This window comes from Haemorhous mexicanus, chromosome 5 (genome assembly GCF_027477595.1).
Source record: "Haemorhous mexicanus isolate bHaeMex1 chromosome 5, bHaeMex1.pri, whole genome shotgun sequence".
Taxonomy (NCBI): domain Eukaryota; kingdom Metazoa; phylum Chordata; class Aves; order Passeriformes; family Fringillidae; genus Haemorhous; species Haemorhous mexicanus.
The window spans coordinates 9,639,445-9,660,171 of record NC_082345.1 but is presented as its reverse complement, the minus strand read 5'-3'; the positions used below and the strand labels follow the sequence as shown (position 1 = coordinate 9,660,171).

The following is a 20,727-nucleotide window of genomic DNA, read 5'->3' as shown; positions in this document are numbered from 1 at the left end:
TCCAGTGTTGTTGATGCAGCTATTAAGCACAAGGAAGGAAATATAACATGTAAATACACATTCATCTGGATGAAACAAACATACAGTCAATTTCCTCAACTCCTTCCCCTGTCCCCCTACACAAGCCTGCTAGTTTTCAGAGACTTTAGAAAATTTAGAACACAAACTTAAACACACACATCTAGGAGAGTTTTCCCCACAGAATTTTGCAATTGATACAACTCATGTTCTTTCCTTCTCCCCAGTCAATCAAAATATTAAGGCTCACAGAGACCAGAAGATAAAGTCCAAGCATTTATTTTTTTTAATAATCATTAAATATTTTTATCACCAAAAAAAAAGCTCCACAATTCATTCATCTCTTTTTTTTACTGAGAGGCTATTCATCTCTGTGTTTATTATAGACCAGAACAAAAACTTTGTCTTGCTTTGGTGTTCAAATGACCCATACTCCCAGAATTAGTACACAGACACTGCCCATTAAACATGCCTAAAAAATCTCTTTGAAATCAGTAGCATAAGGTTAAATTGAGCAATGCAGAAAGTGTCAAGGTGAAATCATTAAAAAAATGCAAGGCATTTTTAAAAGTTACAAAGCAGCACTTTAGCACTGAAAAATAAATACATTTGAATATTCTTGCTTACATTTATATTATATATAGTTGGGTTATTTTAAAGAAACATAACCCTTCAATAACTAACTTTTTAAATTAACTTTTTTTCATGCAACATTGTTTATTTCAACAAGTCATGCAATATAAACAATATTTTACTTCAGCTGGCTGTTGCAACATAGCTTGGTAGAGCAGTTTGATTTCTAACTTAAGAGAAAGGAAGGGTAAGAGAAGAAAATCTTAAAACAAAACATGCATTATGTGCATAATATAACCATCCAAGCCAATTAAACTGTTCCTGCTTAACACAGGATGAATGTACAGTGGTTTGGGTGGGTCTTTTTTTTTTAACAGTGCATTGAAATCTCTGGAGCATGAAAGGTGCTCCATACACATAACACCAAGTTCAGTTGAAGCTGAGCATTAGGATAAAGAACTGAAGGCAAATCAGGATATTTCCATCTTCATATTTCATTATCAAGTTATGCTATATATTTCTTGCACAGCCCCACCAAGTCAACTCCTGATGCAGTCTAACTTCCTGCAACATGTTATCTTTTTATTCCAGCAAAACATCAGGACAGTCAGATGAACTTACTCGTTTCAAGTATATTCATCTGTTTAAACACAGGGGTGTTTAAATCACACACTTCAGTCAAGTTTGAAATAGGAGTATAGGAAAAATCATAAAATCTAAACCACCTCTGAGAACTTTGTACTGATTTCAAGCATACAGGAAAACTACTTACAAAATTGTGCAGGCTAAATTACAGTACATTCTTTACTTTTCAGACATGCTTTTAAAAACATGAAATATACTGTATATGAAATTCAATCCAGGTACTTGCACATACAGACAGGTTAAAAAACAAACAAACAAACCAAACCAGAAAACTTTTGGTCAACAAAAGTTTGTTTGCCTGCAATCATGATAGAAAGCAAGTGATATCCCAAAATGAATACCAAATGCTATATACTTTTTTAATCACATGCTTTTAAAAAACACGCCTTTAATAACTAAAATTTGAAATTATTAATTATTTTATGCCTTCTAAAGTGGCTGGGGTGGGAAGCACCACTTGAAAAAACAAGCATTTCTTTTGGATTCAGAGAAAGGAAATAATTCTTATCTAAAAACAACTATATAGCAGTTCTATAAAGTGCCTCTTTGAGGAAATACATCAACAGATGTTTTCCTTGTGCAAAATAGACATTTTTCAGCTCAAATCTTTGAAACACATATGCTACCCAGAGTTTGTGTTCATGCATTACCTTCACTATCAGTAATTCCATAAAACTTCTAATCTATACCAAAACTATTTTTCTTTATTCAAAATGTGTACCACCCCTAATTTAGCTTTCAGGGCTTGAGCTAAAAACATGTCATCAGAAAACTCTGGGTTTCTCACTTCTTAATTCTTCCTCTAAGTCCTTTTCCCATTGTGCGTGTTTACTTTTGACTCTAGAAGTCCATTACTGAAGGCTATATGAAATACATTCTCTCCTAGGGAACAGCAAAGCCACATTGCATACCACTGGAATAAGACACTGTTTAAAATCTTTAAAAGCAGCATTTAGGATCAAACTGAAGCTTGATAAAGAGATCTGTCTGCACTTTGAAATGCAAAATCTCTTGAAACTACTATTATTGGAGAGTGGATGCTTGTAAAGTTCTGAAACTCAAAAAAAAAAAGTACCTAAAAGTTAAGAGAAGGAAGCTGAAGCAGCCCAAGCTACTGCAAGTTTCCATTTTAGGCTCAGGTCCACCTGCAGCCAAGCACAGACATGGCAAGAACAGAAACTGCACAGACAGGAGAAAGAACCCAGGAGCCTGAGCCCAGTGCAGCAGAGCCAGGGCACTCCAGCCCTTGGCCCCTCAAAGGTAAGGCTCCGTCTGTAGCAGCAAGGAAAGGTAAAAGTGTGACCATCCTTCTCAGTCCCACCCTAAGCTGGTTACTAACTTTTATCACTGAATTACTAATACTGCATTTAAGCTCTTCCATGCCACAATCCATTGCAGGCTCCAGCTGGAGTGCTGAAAAGCAGCAGAAGAGTGAGTCCTGGTATTTCTTTGTAAACCACAAGGCTGCAGATCAAGATTTTCAATGAACAAGCTAAAACAACCACCCCAGAACAGCAGCAGTCCTCTCCCTCCAATGGCCCACTACTAGCTTGGCAGTCCATCATCTCTTCTGTGTGTAAGAGGAGTTTCCACATGTCTGAGCAGGAGAGGAGAAAACCAGGTACAAAGCTTATGAGAATAAGTATGAACTACATATAAACCAAAGTAACAGACGTAAGTGACTTAAATAAAATACAAGTACATTCAAGAAAACCAACAGATATTTGTCCATTTTAGAGAACAGCTACCAAGAGTTTATTTGATCTGAACTGTCTCTTGTAGGAAAGGTATTCTGAATGTACCAGTGCACAGCTGGTCTGACCAGCCAGGAAGTTCATGCTGCAAAGGAGTCCTTCTTGGATAAAAGGTGTAATCAGGTTCATAGTTCAAGAGACAGCTCAGTGATGCCATGTAGATATCTGCAAACCTAGAGAGACGTCTCAGGAAGTAAGTTGGATTCTCATCAGTTCTGAATATGCTTCCAAAGTGTGCATTGAAGAAGTTCCTGTTCATCTCCCTGTCCCCCAGAAAGAGAAAACAAAGAGAAGTGAACAGACCTGCACACATCTCTTTACCAGCTGGCATCCATAACCTGAAGCAAACAGATCCTAAAACCTGTTCTATGCATTATTCTCTTCCCACTGTTCTTCAGAACACTAAAATGTGCCACAGAAGTTTTTCACCTCTTGTACATATACAATCCAGGTCTAGAAATCACAGTTGTGAAGAGCTTCACACATCTCCCACTAGAGATAAGTTGCTTCTGATATCAGACACATGACATCTCAAACCTTCTTTTCTAGGAATTGTGAAAGAAGATTTTTGCCTTTATCTAAATATTAATGACATTCAATGTTCCAAAGATAAAAGACTTCTTAAACAAAGGCAAAGATTTGGCTTAATGCACACAAAAAGCTTAAACACATCTTGGAATTAAGTTTTGGGCATTAGTCACTGCCAAGTATCATTCCTATTTCTTTTATTCCCACATTTTTGGGGAAGGCTGCTGGTGGTGCAGCTGGCCTTGAAAACTGTGCACTTCACACCCCCTGCATTTGGGGATTTCTCCTTCATGATAATAGAGTATTAGGACTTCTAGCCCTATTACCTAACTTTGTGGTAAATCCATGCTAAATCCAACCTAGAGCAGAGCTCAGCTTCTATATTCTAAGAGGTATGACAAGCAATCTGCAGAAATCATGTAAAAAAACTGGTAAAGTGACCTAAGCATTGACAAAGAAATACAATTTTTATTCATGCAGAAACTGTGTAATCAGCAGTGACAGCTGAACACAGAGGGACAGAAGAATCACAAAGTGAGAGGGAAAGGGATTTAATGAGATGTAATCTTTACACACAGAAAAGTTACATCTGTTCTAAAGACGGGGAAAAAAGGGTCCATATATACAAAGTGTCAGAGGGGAGAAGAGCTGCACAAGTGACAGGTAAAATATTGCTTCAAAAATATTTCATAATATCTGTAACTACCAGGGAATATAAACCAGGGATGGAAAGAAATTGCAAAGAAACCTGTGGAAGATATTGCATAGAACCCTTGGCTACCAAAGCATACTGCAAATTCTTCATCCCCTGTGTCTTACCTCATTTCCTTTCTTTCCTTCTTCCATTCTTCTAAGATCATTTGGGAATCAGGATCACGGTGAACCTGAAATGTTAAGTATGGATAACCTGTAACTAAAGATAACTCTGTAAATAAACCTTATCAGCTAACAGGATATGAGCAATAATTCAGAGATCAGTATACAGAACTTATCCATGTGCATTTTAAACAAACAAAAGCAGGAATTGATCCAGGCTGACCAGTGGAGAAAGGGGACAAGATGTTGAGACAACTCCTATTAACTAACCACACAAATAACTGCATTTATCTACAGTCCAACTCTTCAGCGAGACTGAAAGCACTTGCAAACATCAATGTCCAGCATTTAGAAACTCGGCTGGATCCCTGTGGCTCTCCAGAGCTGATTACACACAAAGAGCACAAACCTGCATGTGTTCCAATAATCCTGTCAAGGTTTGCAGCCAGGTCATGGTTTGAATGTACTTCTCTGTGTTCATGATTTTAATCTCCGATCGTAACTCTGGAATAATCGCACCAGTGCGCCAGCCATGCTTCAGGGTCAAGTCCTATTTACCAAGAATTACAAAATACAGATATTAGTCTTAAAAAGAACTACTTAAAAGAACAGAATCTGACTATTGTTTATCCCAAAGCAGCACTAATTTAATTGGTTTTTATGTACAAACAGAAGTATGAAACAGTGAGACTTAACTGTGCCAACAGACAATAGAATTTAATTTCAGATTAAGCATCAAATTCCACATTTTTGAAGAGAGAGAGATGAAGAACACACAAGCACTTGCAAATAAACACTAATTCATTAGGTTTAAAACAAACAGCAGGAAATGCCTCTGTAGATGAGAGCTCTGCTGCTGCCAGCAGTACCTGGAGGAACTGTGTGCTGGGTTTGTGCTGGTTACCCACACACCCACAGCTGACAGAAGGCTACAACAGGAGCTATTCAAGCTGCTCCTGACAGGTACAACACAAGGCAGCTGCCACCTGTGCTTTCCTCTCCACTATGCCAGAGTGGAACAAGAGCTGCATCCTCCTTCTTGGCCCTCAGTCTTCTGAAGCACCCAATGTTACTGTTCTTTTTAAAAGCAGACTGAGGGAAAAATGTAAACATCTGCTGCTGCCGAAACACGTTACAAAAGCTTGGAGTGGAAAAGTCACATCCAGGCATTCAAAAGGAATCAATTACAAAAGAGCCAAGTGGCACTCACTTACCCTGAAGTAACAATTAACAGAGCATTTGTTCATAAGGTGGCCAAAAAAAAAAAAAAAGCCTGGAGAGTGGGGATACAAATCAGAGCAACATCTTGGGAAGAACATTCACAATTAGTGACAGGAAGATTAACTCCTACATTCAAAACAGAAGTTCATTCAGCTGTCATCCAAGTCAGGCATATCCTGTACATTTGGATATCTGTGTTTACTCTCTAGTACATCTGACATAATCAGTATCTGGATCAGGAATACAACCTCACACATTCCTGACCACAGTTAGTAAACAACTTAAATGTTACAAGTCAGGTGGAAAATATGGTTGGCATTTTACAGCACCAAGGTTCCCTGCTGAAAAAAAAAAAAAAAGGCAATATGACTTAACAACCAAATTTTTTTGTATTTTAAAATATCATATGAAAGTGTGTTACATTGAATAACTGCAGAGGAAGAGAGGAAAACTAACAGAAAGCCTCGTTTTTTCTCTGATTTTGGGAAAGCAAACTACTTACTGCCAAGTCACTGTATATGTGGTCACCAAAGTAGAGAACCTTAGAGCCCCTCCAGCCAGTAAGCTTCAAAAATTCATACAAGTTACCCTGCAGAAATAATGACACGGACTTTGGAGCAGCATGTGACTTGCACCTTCACAGACATGAAAAAGGAACTTAGTACACCACTACTAATATTTCATAGCACAAATCTTGTCCTCAGTTTATACACTAAGAATCCCAAAATTTACAGGTGATTTCAGCGATAGCAGCACTTCAAGAGACAATGACATATGATACCAACAATGAATTCGTACAACTTCAGACGTTAAAATAACTCTCTTAAAGAATGCACCTGCATTTTAGAAACCTTTATATCCAAAGAAGCTTGGGATTCTAGGAAATAAAAACGAAATTTCAACATAAAGAGTCCATTGAAAGCATACCTGTTTGTATATCTGGCCTTTCTGCAGCTTGTGAATCTTGTCCCAGAGCAAGACTCCCCTTTCATTCACCTTACGAAATGGTCTAAAATAGACATGCAATTGTTATGCTGCTGTAGGAATCTTGACACTTCTTAGGAAATTAAAGTATTAGCATTAAAATTATTCATCTCTCAAAAGGAAAAAAAATCTCTAGCATCTGAATTTTGTAAGAGAAAAAGCAAAACTCCAAAACTTCCACTTTGACCAGTGAAAAGCAATGTAACTTTCCAGTATACCTATGACATTATAAACACAGTTTATACTGGTCCCTTTCTTACTTCTCACAGTTTTTTGAGAAAAACTGCTGAGAAGTAAGAAAGGGACCCCAGGCAGAAGGGAAGAAACAGCATGAGTTGTCTGCCACTAAGGAGGAGAGAACACAAAAAAATAGATGTGTAAGACTCTTGCCCAGTCCCTCAGTTTGCACACCTGGACAACTGAAGATGAGAGAGCACAGGACTGGAGCCAAGACATATAGCAAAGATCTTTTTAAAATCAAATACAAAAACTAAAGGGCATATAATCCCATCTCCCTCTATCTTACTTTCAAATCATAAGCACACATAAAGGAACAGATTTTTTTCAAGGGTAAAAGTAGGGCATACACACTAGAGATGTGTTTACTTAATCACAACTAGTCCAAATATTCCAGTCTGTCAGCGAGCCAGATGTCTTTTAAATATCATGTGTGATGAAAAAAAAAAAAAAACAAACCAGAAGCAATGGAAGACATTTCCAGATAAGGGTCTAATTTGAAAGGCATCAAGACTCTCAGGTTTATTAGGAAAGAAGCACACTTCACCAACATGCAAATAAGAAGTTAAAAATGGCTTCTGTGACCCTAAATCACTCCAGTACAACTGAGACAGCTCCTAGAACTTTCTTAGGCAAAAAAGGGTAAATATTTAGACTTCAGCATTGGGTGTTACTGCATTTTGTAATGACCTTACCCAGGATTTCATAAAATATTATTTCATTTTACATTGCAGCCAAAGGAAAATACTTCCTAACACACTCTACAGCCTTATATGGATGAGATGCTTGGATCATTCTTTACTGGCTTAACACCCACCTTCGTTTATCATTGAAAAAGTTTGGTTTTTCAGCCTGGACAATGACCACATCAAAGAGATCCCTCCAGTCCTTGCCAACGATGAACTTCATGCCTTTGTCCCTAAAAAGGACAGAGGAATATTAACAATTAACTGTAGCAAGGTGCAGTTGCCTGTGCAATAAAATGAATTATACTAGAAAACCTCATCTTCCCCATCCTTTACAAATGCATAGTTAAAGAACAACTGCTCACGTACACAAAGCTGCTGGGACTGTTTGTGATGAGAAACATCTTCTTGCCATGATCAGCCAGCTTTGCTAACACTGCACGAGTTTGTTCAGCATAGCAGATGTATTTCTCTGTGAGGATTGGGGAAAACACAGCATTAATTGAGAAAACTCTTGTGAAAAACTTTGTATGCATTCATGCAAGAGCTCAGAACACAAGGTTATACTTAAACACACCTTTGACAAGTGGGAATAAGTCGTTCAAATTTTAGAAATTTAGAATTGTAATCTTTAAATACGGAAGCCAGAAAAATCATATGCTATCAGTAAGAGAAGCTTTGATAGATTATATCATTAGTACTTACCAATATCTGCTTCAATTGCTCTGTACATTATCCCTTTGATATGAACATCCCTGATTGAATCCTATGAGGAAAGCAACGATCAGTAAAGAACTTCATCTTTTCAAGTGTTCACCAAATAGCAATAGTAATTTGTTTTTAAAACAACTCATTTCCCAACACTTCCAACTTTACAGAAATGCCATGTTCAATATAGTTATATATATGCATGTGTGTATATCCATATATATGATGTCACCACTAGACAAAGACTGTTTCTCTTCTGAGAAATTAACTTCATAATTTTGGGAAGTACAAAACTATATAGCAGAGGGGCACTTTTACATAACTGTGAAAGGTTGCTCAGGAGGGTGAAGTGAAAGCCCTCTGCAGAAGCAGAGTCATCAGAGATTTCCAGTGACCTTTGGAGCAGAACACATTCCTTTCCCTTTCCAAAAAAAAAAAAAAAAATTGTACATCTGACAGATTTTAGATTATAATCACTCACAAATGCCCTGATTATTTACATAAGAAATTTATGAACAGAAGAAAGAAGTTAAATGTTTGAACAAAGTACTTAGAAGGCACTCTGGAGGCATATAACAGCTCTCCTGAGCCAGCTCTGCACCAGACAGCTTTGTTTAGAACAGTGGTAGTGTCATTTTGATGCTCACTCAGGGTATGTCCTCAAAATCCTCAAAAAATATCACTATAGGGTTTCCAAAATGCTTGTCATGCTGAATAGTACAGAAATTTCTCTACATGCTTCAGAAAAACCACAAGAACTGGCCTTCTCCATGTTACATAACCATGACATAAGATTTTTCTCCTCTGCAGGACACATGCTGAGGAATCAAGAGGGTCAAATTACTCTAGACTAGTACTAGAGCTTATCTGGAGGAGAAAAAGGTAAATAGGGAAAAGAGATAGTTTAAAAGTATGAGATAGCAAATGATTGTACACTAGCCAAAATGAAAGCTCCAAACTGGAATTCCCTATAGCCTCTTACATTCCCTATAACCCAGTAATTCCCTGATAGTGAGAAAAAAAGATATGCTGAACAACAATCAAAAGAACTTTTATCATCTTACAAGTTCTTCACTTTCCCCTATTCACCCTCAAACCCACAAAAAGAGCAAAATTCCTAGAATGTCAGCTTTCAAATCAATTTCAGTTTATTCTTTTCCAAACTCTACCTTAATTTTACTTATATTTTTATGGTTGCATACCCATAATTGCTCCATACTAAATCTAAAGTGAAGTATTTCACTGAGGCTAGCACAACAGGTAAAAGCTTCCTGAAGTGCTCACAGAGAAGACACACAAATTAATCCAAATCTTCAAAGCTTGACATCTACCTTGACATCTTTGTAGAGATGAACAGGTTCATAGTCTATGTTGTTTTTCAGAAAATATTCATTCACACAAGAAAGGAGTGTCATTTCTGGCAAGGAAAATATATCCATGAATTGCTTCATTGTATTTCCTTGTGAGCTCTCCAGTAACGGGAAGAAAAGGAAAGAAAAAACAAAGTCAGGTATTTCCCAGATTAGAACACTTTCATTTGTTCAGTATAAACACTTCAGCTTAGTTGCAATATTCAGCTTTTGCCATCCCTCTTCACATGGCTAAAGACTGCTTTTCAACTAAGACCTTCAATAAAGATATCTCCAACAAAAGTGTTGTGATTAATTCTTCAAATAAATCCAAATCATTACTCTTAAGAATGGTATTTTAATTCATAAAAACAAGACAATGCTCAGCTAAAAGCCTTCACTTGAAGTCTGCACTTCTGCAAACAAGAGGCACTGATGGATGAGGGATGGAGGTTTTCTCAGTTTGAGGGGTTTTGTAGTAAGTGGAATACTAATTAGGATTGCAAACCAATTTACCTCCTCGAAATGAGATAATAAAAAGATGTAAGGATCTACAATAACTAGCACAGTAATAGAGGAAGAGATTTCTAGTCTGCGAAAGCTGTTGTAATAATAACAATAGTTATGTTTCACAGAAGTAGAAAAGCCCATTATATAACAGCAAACACAGCCCAAATACCACTCAGTAAGAAGGGAGAAGCAAGAAGCTCAGCATCAGAATAAGAAAGAGCAGAGGTTGCAAGGGGCTGCTGGAGAACATCTTGTCCAAGCCCCCTGCTCAAGCAGGGCCACCTGGAGCCCACTGCAGAGGACCCTGTAAAGATGGCTCCTGAATATCCAACAACAGAGACTCCACAGTCCCCTGGGCAAGCAGCCTGTGCCACTGCTAGGTCAGCCTCGCAGCAAAGGAAGCATTTCCTAATGGTCAGAGGAAACCTCCTGTGTTTCAAGTTGTGTCCCTTGCCTCTTGTCCTGCCGCTGTCCTTTCTAAGATCAAAGAAAGTATAGATCTAAAAAGACCAAGGCATCCCACTGGGAATGCCAGAGTGATATTCACAACTGATGCAGTGACTAGACTCAGGAATTCTAGATTCAGCTCCTTAAAATAAGGACAAGTACAAGAACAATAAAATGTTCTGCATCATAAAGAAGGGCTTTTCATGTCAACATGAAATTAACATCTGGACATTAAAAGGGGTGAAAGAAACTTGGCTTTTTAGCAAAAAGTCAGCTTCACCCTTCATTTGGGAAAGAGGAAGCAACCCACCAGAGGAAAAAAAAAAAATAAATCAACTTTATTGGCAAAGTTTAGGATTTAACATAGAAGTTTCATCTTTTATCACTCATCTTTTGTCAAATCCTCTTACTTTGACTCTGCCAGGTTGCATGCAGGAGTTGCCTCCATACATTTACTTGCTGCTATATCAGCTAAGCCATCAGACCACCAGGAAAAAGTAAAGTACATGAACCAGATATGGTTCATTTGCCAGCCTTTATCAGAATCTGTGTGCAACACTGAGCAAGTCACTTGATTTTCTGTGTTCCACCACTCTGTCTGTATGACTTGGTAAGGGAACAGTCAGAGAATAAACTACAGCAAGAAGGAGAGAGAAAAGCAATTTGTCACTTTTGATGGCAAATTTCCAATATAGCATTAAACTCAATCATATATTGAGAAAATATAACTGCTACTTCTATAATGAGAACAAAATTTAAACACCACCACCCTCATGCCAAAAAAACTTCACAAAATTTAAAGACCCTTTTGTGGTTTTACCTTTCCATAAAAGTCACTCATTTGCTCTAAAGGGACATGGGAACCATCATACATTGCAATGACTTCTTCATCTGGGACAACACTGAGGCCTCTGGAAAAAAAAAAACTAGCTTTAGTTCATAAGTCAGATTAAAATTTTTAAGTAATCACCAAACCCTGACAGATTAACACTCAGATCTGGATCTTATTAAAACCCTAATAATGTCACATGAACGTTTGTGTTTTCAAGTTAAAACAGCACCTTTCCTTACCAAACCTGTAACATTTTAACAGGCTCATGCACACAAAACACATTCCAATTTTAAGTCCCTTCTACTTTCTTATGGGAAAAGAGCTTATTAGTGCCCATTAAAACTATGCCTCAAGGGTTTTTTTAAAAAGTGGTTAGAACTTCCAGTTTCTTAACACAAAGTAATTCCTCACACTCTCTTTTTTTCTTATAGAGCACTGATGATATGATAGTGCTTAAATCAGATTATTCTGCAGCATGACCTTGAAGATTTAAGGGAGTGAAAAATATACACAACCTTTACCAAAACAAAAATTTCTTTTTAAATGCATGAACAGTTCAGCTTCCCAAAATTTAAAACTACTTGAAGGATGGTTGTTAATTAAAACATTCAAATAAAACAACAAATGGGGAAGAAGGAGATAAAATTTCCCCAGAGTTTATAAACTATTAAGAGAATACAGGCTTTAGCTTGGTTTTAAATGTTTACAGCATCAAGCATCTTGCACTAAAGCATCTAAAAGACTGCAGGCATGCAAACATCCTCACCAGAGGCCACAGAAGTGTTGATATTTTACTCAGGATTAAAAAAAACAACACTAATGCAAACCAGATCAGCTGGACTCCTTTTTCCAAACTTACTTAAAGATGCTTTGCAGCCTTGCAAAACAGACAATTATTTCTGTGCCTCCCTTTCTTGGTCTGACCAAGAAGAGTTGCCAGCATTAAAATAAAAATAAATTAATTCACAAATCTAGTGCTTGCAGTGCTTAGAGTCCACACCAGCTCTGCAGTGGAAAGGCATGATCCATGAACTTCCTTGGGGATTTTGTGGGGGCAGAATCCTACATTAACCAGCTCTTTTACTGCACTTGTCTCCACGCACCAATTGGGACACAACTCTTGAGCTGCTGCTGGCAGAACTCCACCATTTGAGTTGGTCTTGTGCACCAACAGAGCAAATAATACTTGGGGTTTGTAACATAAACTTGGATGTTTGAGTTCAGCATCACCCCCTCCACAGCAGCAAGCACAAAGAAATGCAACCAAAATATAAACCAAGTTACACCACCATAACTGGGCAGGTACCTTCTGGTCTGCAGACAGCTATGCTAAGTGCTATTTGAATACTGCTAGAGAAAACACTTGTGAATCAGCAGCTACTTAAGCACATATCAACAGAGGACAATGTGAAAGCCACAGTGTAGAGATGAGTGCCAAGACAAAGCTGTAGATTACTTTTACCATGAGTCTCACAGTCCTGACACAGTTCACAGTGCAGCTGTATTACCACACATCATCTTGACATCAGCTCTCATGGCCCTCAGCCTCTTTTTTCCTCCCCTCATCCCTGCACAGGTGTTTGAGGAAACAGCACGAAGGTCGGATGCAAACCATCATTTCCAGGTCACATCCCCTTCTGGGCCCAAATTCGGGTGTTCTGTTCTCATGGTGGGTAGGGGAACACTACTAAGAGGGCAACAGATTAAACCTGGGTAAAAGTCTTTTTGTCCAACGACTTTAAGAAAGGTGGCCTGGCTTCTTGTCTAATTTAAAGTCTGGTACCAAGTGTGGTGCAAGTTGATTTGGTTGATGTGTCCAAACTCAAAAGCTCTATGCAAACACAGCAGGACCTCTCAAGTGTCTCCACAACCACACCAAAGTCATGCTATCAGGTACCCTGTAACAATTATTTACATAGAAAGCAACAGCAGAGAAGTCATCAGGGTATTTTTAGATGTCTTTCAGCACAATTTCACAGCCGGAAACAAAGTGAGTCAGCACTATGTGACCAACCAGCTTGCCAATTCTGCCAGGGCTGATCTGGGGAATCAGCTGGGCTGGATCAGGCAGTGCATGTGTACACATCTGTGTGTACACACAGAGATGCAAAGAAAACCCCTTCCAGCAAGGCCAGGATGCTCATTCATGTCTGGGGTCATCAGGGCATGAGTCCTGGTAAGAATCCAAGCTGTACACTAATAAATGCAGTTAAAAGAAACAAAAAGTAAAAGCACCCATTGTTATTATAAAGAAAAAATAACTTTACCCACCTGTAAACTGTTCCCAGCTGAATATAATGAAAAGCATCAATCTTCATTAATAATGCCTAGCAAGTAAAGAGAAAAAAGAAAATAATTTTTATCACTTCAACTATTAGACATGAAATTACAAAAGTCAAAGCAATTTTATCTATAACTTTTCTGCCTCAAGAACACCTGAGCACTATCCTTGCAACTTCCTTCACAGCTTCCAAAATACTTTTATCAATGACTTTTACCTAGTTTTACCCTGTTGCACCCTAAGTTGTCTTTCCCCACCCACCATAAGGACAAAATGCCCAAAACATGATCTACTTAAGGGCCATTTAAAAAACCAGAATTATTCTTACTGATGATGTTAATAATAATAACAAATTGACAATAATAATAATAATAATAAAGACTGCTATGAAAAACATGAAACAATCCTTACACATCAATGCAGAGTAAAAAGTTGAAAGGCTTAAGAGTTATCTTTATTTTTTTGGCTATATTCTCAGCACTACATAACTCATCACAAAGTTATTTATACATACCCGGTGCACATCATAATGAAGCCCTCTGATGGCAAAATTGGGATCATAATCATATTTTCTTATTTCTGCAGGATACTAAGAAAGAGCAATGATTTGATTTTAGAACTATAATCCAAACAATGAAAATTGTTTCTGCAGATGTTTAAAAGTCTAAGTTTTCTATGCTTCTTATTTGCTGTAATAATTTAGGAGAATTTTTCTTAGGCTGGTGAGATTTGCAGGAACACATGAGTGCAAGAAAAGTCAAACATTTTTTCAAAATCCAAAGTCATTGCTTTAAATCTAAGGTCATCCTGGTATCTGAAGTTGGACATCCAGGTAGTCTATAGGGATTAGAACATTATTAGAACATTACCTATAGGGATTTGAACATTAGCCTCTTGTTCAAAAAAGTTAATTTAATATATTCTTAATACATTCTTCATACATTAAAAAATTCACTTAGAGACGTGCATGAACTGAATGTCTGTCATGTACTTTTCCCTCAGGTTCTTTATATATAGTTAGGTAGCTCACTCCATTATATGGTGTGAGCTGTAGTCTAACGTTTTTCAGTACAAGCCCATTATCAGACAACTGTAATTTTGTCCTGCTGTAAACACAGGTTTCCAGGAAAAGAAATGTCAGGTGCATGTCTTGGGCTAAGGGCTTTGTTCACTTGGTTTTAAAGGGTGAAATACTTCAGTAGTTTCAACAAGGCCTGAGAAAACTATAATTTCTTTGATTAAGACACTGAAAGGCAGTCTTTCATTCTCCTCCTACAAGTTACAGCAGCCTTAGAACCAGACATTGTTTTTCACCCTCTCCATACATATAAGGCTAATTTACAAGCCTGCAGGGGGAAAAGTGCATTAGGCAGCTTCAAGAGAGCCTCTAGCTACTTTACAAGAAATAAACTGTAACTTCCCCCCAAAGTTATTATCTTGCTGAAGAGGACTTTCTCTGCAACTGCTGTAGATTGCATTTGTACTGAATACAGGCATCTACAGCTAAAGAAAACAGTCCTATCATCCCTACACTAGCACTTCCAGAAAACGTGGGGCAGGCTACTGATCTGAATGAAGAGCAGCATCAAAAGCCTCCACAGACAGCTTGGAAGAGGCACAGGTTTGGTCAGGGAACAGGAACAGAGACACAAGGGAAATCATCAGGGAATGTGATCAACTAAAAACTATCATGCACTGCACATGCTCCAAAGAAACCACATCAAGAATGTGCAATAAAATTTATTTCTGACTTTATCAAATTTCCACATACTTGACTTGCTACTCTAATTTATTCTACTAGAAAGTTGTCTTTTCAGACACATGCCAGTACATATGAACTTACCCTGGCATATAAATCAAAGCTTCCTTGCAAAGCAAACAAAGAAATGACAGAAATGGTACTGTTTGCTTACCCCACTTTTGGTAGGGACAAATATAACTGGACTGAAACAGCAATCCTAATAAAAAGGCACAAGGCCTGTGCATCAGGAAAGAAATGAACCCCGGAACAAGAGCTTACATAGAACACCTGCTGCCACCTTTGTGATTAGCGTTAAATTGATGTTTATTCTCTTGGACAATTCCTTGCTTCCTACACTGCATTTTGCAATTTTTCCCATATTACCTCCCACTGCCATGAGAAAAAATTTGCAATCTTTTGGGTTGACTGTGGCAGTCATAATGACCACTGTCTAGAGGGTCTTTTTCTAATAGTAAAGGCAAAAAATATATCAACAGTACAAGCGGAAAAATTCCAAAAGGAGATAATTTCAATAAGCTGTCTCAAAAAGTAATTACAACTTTGTTTGGTAGAACTCAGATTTTAACCAAGACAAACTGGAAAGCTACTGCTCCCCAAATCCATTCAAATAGCAAAGGCAGAACACCATTAGAATTTTAGTCTACAAGAATTAATCTTGACTTCTACAGTAACATGGGTTTTTCCCATGAACCATGTAGCTTTAAAAAAGTATATTTACACATCCCACAGAAACTGCTATCAAGACATGCCAAAATTGCAGGGGGATAAAGCTGTGTATGCTTGTAGCACCCATGAAGTTTTGATTGCTCTTCCAAGGATATTTATAGGTGTTTATAAATAGCTCCTAACCTTTAGATTCAAATACGAAAGTAGAATAACACCACGCATTCAGATTTAGGTTGTATAAATATACACAAGCAGCTTAATTAACATACTCCATGGACCTTCTGTCTTTTCCTTTCCTGCAAGTCCTACTGTTTAATTAATTTTGCTTCTTTTAGTCCACAGATTTTTTTCAGTCTTTATCCCAGAAATACCTTCAGTTTCCTCAGCCCCCCATCTCCCCCTCCACTTCCCGACACACGGGAGCTTTTCCCATCCCCAAACTAGACAAGAAGCAGCTCCAAACTGCCTGGATGTCAAGCTGTCACCAATGCAAGAACACTGCTTGGAGAGGCAGGAGGGCAGTGCTCTGACCTGAACACTTCCCTGTATCCAGGCTCTGATCACTGCACACACTGCCCCTTCAGCCAAGGCAACCGAAATGCCAGGTACACACAGAGCACATCACAAGCCCTCAGTGCAATCAAAGCCCTGCTGTGAAGTCCAGCTAAAAATATTTCATAGGGAAATTAATCACTGCACTCACAGCAAGGGATGAAACACAGTAATGGTAACTTTTAAGCTTCTTATTTATTAATGTGACTCCAATAAATGACAATCAGGAACAAACAACAAACTGCACACCCACATTAAAAGATAAGACAAATATCCTTAACAGACTGCTCTCTGCTCAAAACTGCAGCTGAGAATAAAACAGGGCTTCTGTTGTGAATATCTAGCTGTTGTACAAAATGTGCTATAAGGGAGCCAAGCTAGGACTGAGGCATGAAAAGATGATTCATGCCTCTCAGCCAAAAATCATTTATTATACCCTTTATTCAGAAGTGTATTCTTATTCCATTAATTTTACTTACCCGATGCTCATTAATAAGAAGATCTCGAGCAGCATTGAATATGAGCGTGTGCAGATGTTTAGAATAAAAGACCAGGGTGTAGTCATAATCAAACCCATAAATTTCTATGTCTGACAGGCTCATTTCATTGTTTGAAAAAATAGCATCTGGATTCAGCATGTTACTCATAATTGAAGGAACCAATTCTGTGAACAGGGGAGAGGAAAAAAGTTATACCAGCCTTGTACCTTTATTTAAATAAAGACATAGAAATCCATTAGCAATTGCTAACTATAGAGAAATGACGATGGAAACTATCAAACTAATTCACACTAACCCCCTAGTTGTTAACAATAGGACGCTGTTGAACATACTGTCCCTAACTTGTCTTGGTGATCCATAGGTTTTATTCGAAATAAGCTTTTCTCTGTAGTCCAAGTTTGAAGAGAAGATGCATTTTGGCATCTTGCTTATCAGAGAACACCAGACCTAATTTTTTGCTACTCCATTAACACATTTATTATTGTTTTTGAACATGAATTTGGAGTTGTAGAATATTATTATATTATTGCTACTACTAGTCTAGGAGCCTTGTCTTCGGCTCCTGTTACTTGGTCCAGCTCCCACCCCTGAAGAACTGATATTGTTCTAATTTGATATTGCTTTCATTTTTGCTTCACCATTTCAAGGTTATCACATTTATCAGTTTCAGCTCACATGAATAAACTACACAGGACTGTGTGCATAACAACTATTACATACACATTATTATGCTTATTAACCTCCCAGAGAATCAGAAAACCAAAAATATTCTGCTTATTTTCTACACAAACACACAGAGTGTACAAATCACTTCCATTTTTAAGAGTATGTTTCTGTTGATATTTGATTTAAAAAGTATACTGACCGAGAAATTAAAACTGCGATATAATAAGTAACTTTAGGACCAACACCAATGTCAATGTCAGTACTAAGCATTGAGAGTGTTTATATTTGTTTACAAAACTTGAGAGAGCAACATTAGGAGGTTAAACTCTACTCTCCTGGCAGTATAAAACATGAGCATGTTTTCCTTCCTTCCTTTCCATATACTGTCTTTATACTCCAGACTTCCCTACCAGTGGAAAAAAAAGGGGAACATTCATCTTAAATCTGTGCTTGGAAAGGCAAGTTTTAAAGGGAATATGCTTTGTTTGGTTACCTTCCATATAGGTTTAAAAGGAATTGACCAAGCTTCTCTAAAAACCCTCAGTTCTGACAGATCCCTACACCCTCCAACACTGAAAAACATCTCAACAAGGCAGGTAGGTGTGGGGACTTCAGATGCAGACACCCAAGTCTTAATTTTTAAGAGGGGAAAAAACCAAATTCACTGAGTTTAATTCCAAACTTCAAATAAAGCCCAGCAATCAAATCAAATACAATTTGACATGCTACGATTAAGGCAAATATTCCTACTATATTCCTATTCCTCTATAGAAAGGGCCACGGAACATTCAACTAACTTCTAGTCATAAGCACAGTTTTTAATCAACTTCCAAAATCACATTACAACACCTGTTTCTGTATTAGAAAGTAGTTTTTCAAATGCCAATTGTGCAGCTTGGTGAGTCAACACTTGTTTTAAAAATAAAGATATTTATGTAGCCATATATAGATAAAAAGACACTTCAGCTGAAAACTAGCTTGACTGGTGGCTGTCTGAAAACAGACAGTATGAACAGTTGGCAGCTATTAGACATTCTGGCCAGCAGACAGCATCACAAGTGCTATAAACCTTGCCTGCTAGAAGGCTCTCCTAAAAAACAGGAGAGCCTTCTAGCCTTGTCATCTCAACATCATAACTAACTGAAATATCATATACTTGAAGCCATCGGGTGACTTACTTGTAATATAATAGCCTGAAATATTCTAGAAGCAGTTGCCTCATCTTTTGCCAGCTCACACACACTGACCAACTTATTTTCTCACAACATTACCCTACCTCAGCTCCTAAGTATTATTTGGGTGTGGTTTAGAACAAGAGAAAGTTAATTCCAAAAACAGGAAAAGAAAAAATAGATTCAAAATAAAATGCACTTCCCTTCTTCCTATCCCTTATCTCACCCTCCAAAGCCCACAGACCTCTCTTAAGATCGCTAACACAGCTTTTAATTTCACTTTTGAAATGCTGATGCTATTCTACACTCCCAAATGCTTTGCTTGCACCCAGTGCTGTGAAGTCCCAGTTCACATTCAAGACTCCTAAGTGCAGGAAAACACAATAATTTCTTTCTTTATAGGCAAAACAAGCAAGCTAAAGCATTATCCAATGCCACTACAGGACACGCTCTTCCCCACGGCATTATAGAAGACACTCTGCCTCTTTTTCTTTCAGCGCTCAGAAAAGACCACATTTTTAAGCAAATATCATCTTGGTAATTCTCTTCCCATTGGAGCAAGGACAGAAGCAAGCATTTTGCTTGCTTCTGCCCTTAGCTTTTTGCCTGGATGGGCTGAAGACCAGGGCTTCCCAGAGTCATGTAAGTTCTGTGAGCATTTCACAATGCCTCACATAGCGTTACGATGGAACCATACGCAAAATTAAGACTCATCCAAAACTTCATAGCATTTTAACTTTTTGGAGAAGCAGTCTATTTCAGAATAGCTACGTTGTGTGTATATATATAACCGCCATCAATGAGATGACCAACTTCTTGATTTTCTTTCTACGTTTGCTATCCTACACTCAACACACCTCCAAAACCTGCCACTTTGCCCGGCCCAAGCGGCGCCGTCCCAAAGGCGCTGCGAGAGCCGCGGCCCCGCACGGGCGATGGCGTGAGGGACTCAGCGCTCCCTCCGAGGAGAGGACGAAGGGGCTGCCGCCTCCACAGCCCACGTCCCCGCTGGCCGGCCCCCAGGACCCACCAGCTGAGGCTCCCCCCCGCGCTGCCGCTCCGGCCCTGGGCACAGCACGGCAGCCGGAGCCGCGGCGGAACGGACCCGCACCTCGGCCCCCGGACCCTTCCCGCTCCCCCACAGGCTTCGCCCTTGCTCCGCTCCCAGCCGCCACCACGGCTCCGCTCGGGCCCGCTGAGGGGGAGCCGCGCCGCTGCCTCCCGCGGGCGCCGCTCACCCTTGGTGACCCTCTTGGCCTCCTTGTAGCGCGACCACAGGTAACTCTTCATGTCGGGCGACGGCTGCTGCTGCTGCTGCGGGGCCACGGTGCAGAGGGGAGCGGCGCCCGCGGCGGGCAGGCGCCCGCCCGCGCCCGCCCTGCCCGCCGCCAGCAGCGCCCGCGCCGCCACCGCTGCCATGCTCCGCGCTCAGCCTCGCCGAGCCGCTCCGCCGCCGCTGGCTGAAGTCACTTCCTTGGGCCCCGCCCCGGCCTGGAGGCGGGCCCGGCCCCGCAGGTAGCGGCGGGAGGCAGGGATTAGCCGGGCCTCGGCGCCTAGAAGCGGTGCTTGGGGAGCGGGGCGCAGGCATTGCGGCCCCGCGCCTCCCCTCTGCCGTCCCGAGGAGGGAAAGCAGCTTCCCCCCACCCACCGGCATGGGCAGCGTTTAATCTGCGCTGCTGAGCCAGGCCAAGGGGAGCAAACCCCGACCTCGTGGATCTGCTGTGCTCGGAGCTGCCTGGGATTCTTTCTCCACAAGCACCGCACCAACAGCAAGTGTTTATATCTCCAACCCGCTTGCACTTCCGAAGTACTATGTACAC

At 39.5% G+C, this 20,727-nt stretch overlaps 1 protein-coding gene across 1 annotated transcript; it reads right to left on the bottom strand.

Annotated features, from left to right (window-relative positions):
• Positions 1 to 281: 281 nt before the first annotated feature.
• NT5DC3 (5'-nucleotidase domain containing 3) lies at positions 282 to 20,332 on the bottom strand. The gene is made up of 14 exons (XM_059845833.1): positions 20,146 to 20,332; positions 17,049 to 17,233; positions 14,104 to 14,178; positions 13,580 to 13,635; positions 11,297 to 11,387; positions 9,502 to 9,639; positions 8,168 to 8,228; positions 7,832 to 7,934; positions 7,594 to 7,695; positions 6,483 to 6,564; positions 6,058 to 6,144; positions 4,744 to 4,884; positions 4,338 to 4,402; positions 282 to 3,253 (listed from the first exon to the last, which is right to left on the bottom strand). Exons 1-14 carry the CDS (start codon positions 20,324 to 20,326, stop codon positions 2,992 to 2,994), a joined length of 1,629 nt encoding a protein of 542 aa, XP_059701816.1. The 5' UTR covers positions 20,327 to 20,332; the 3' UTR covers positions 282 to 2,991.
• Between the last annotated feature and the right edge of the window lie 395 nt (positions 20,333 to 20,727).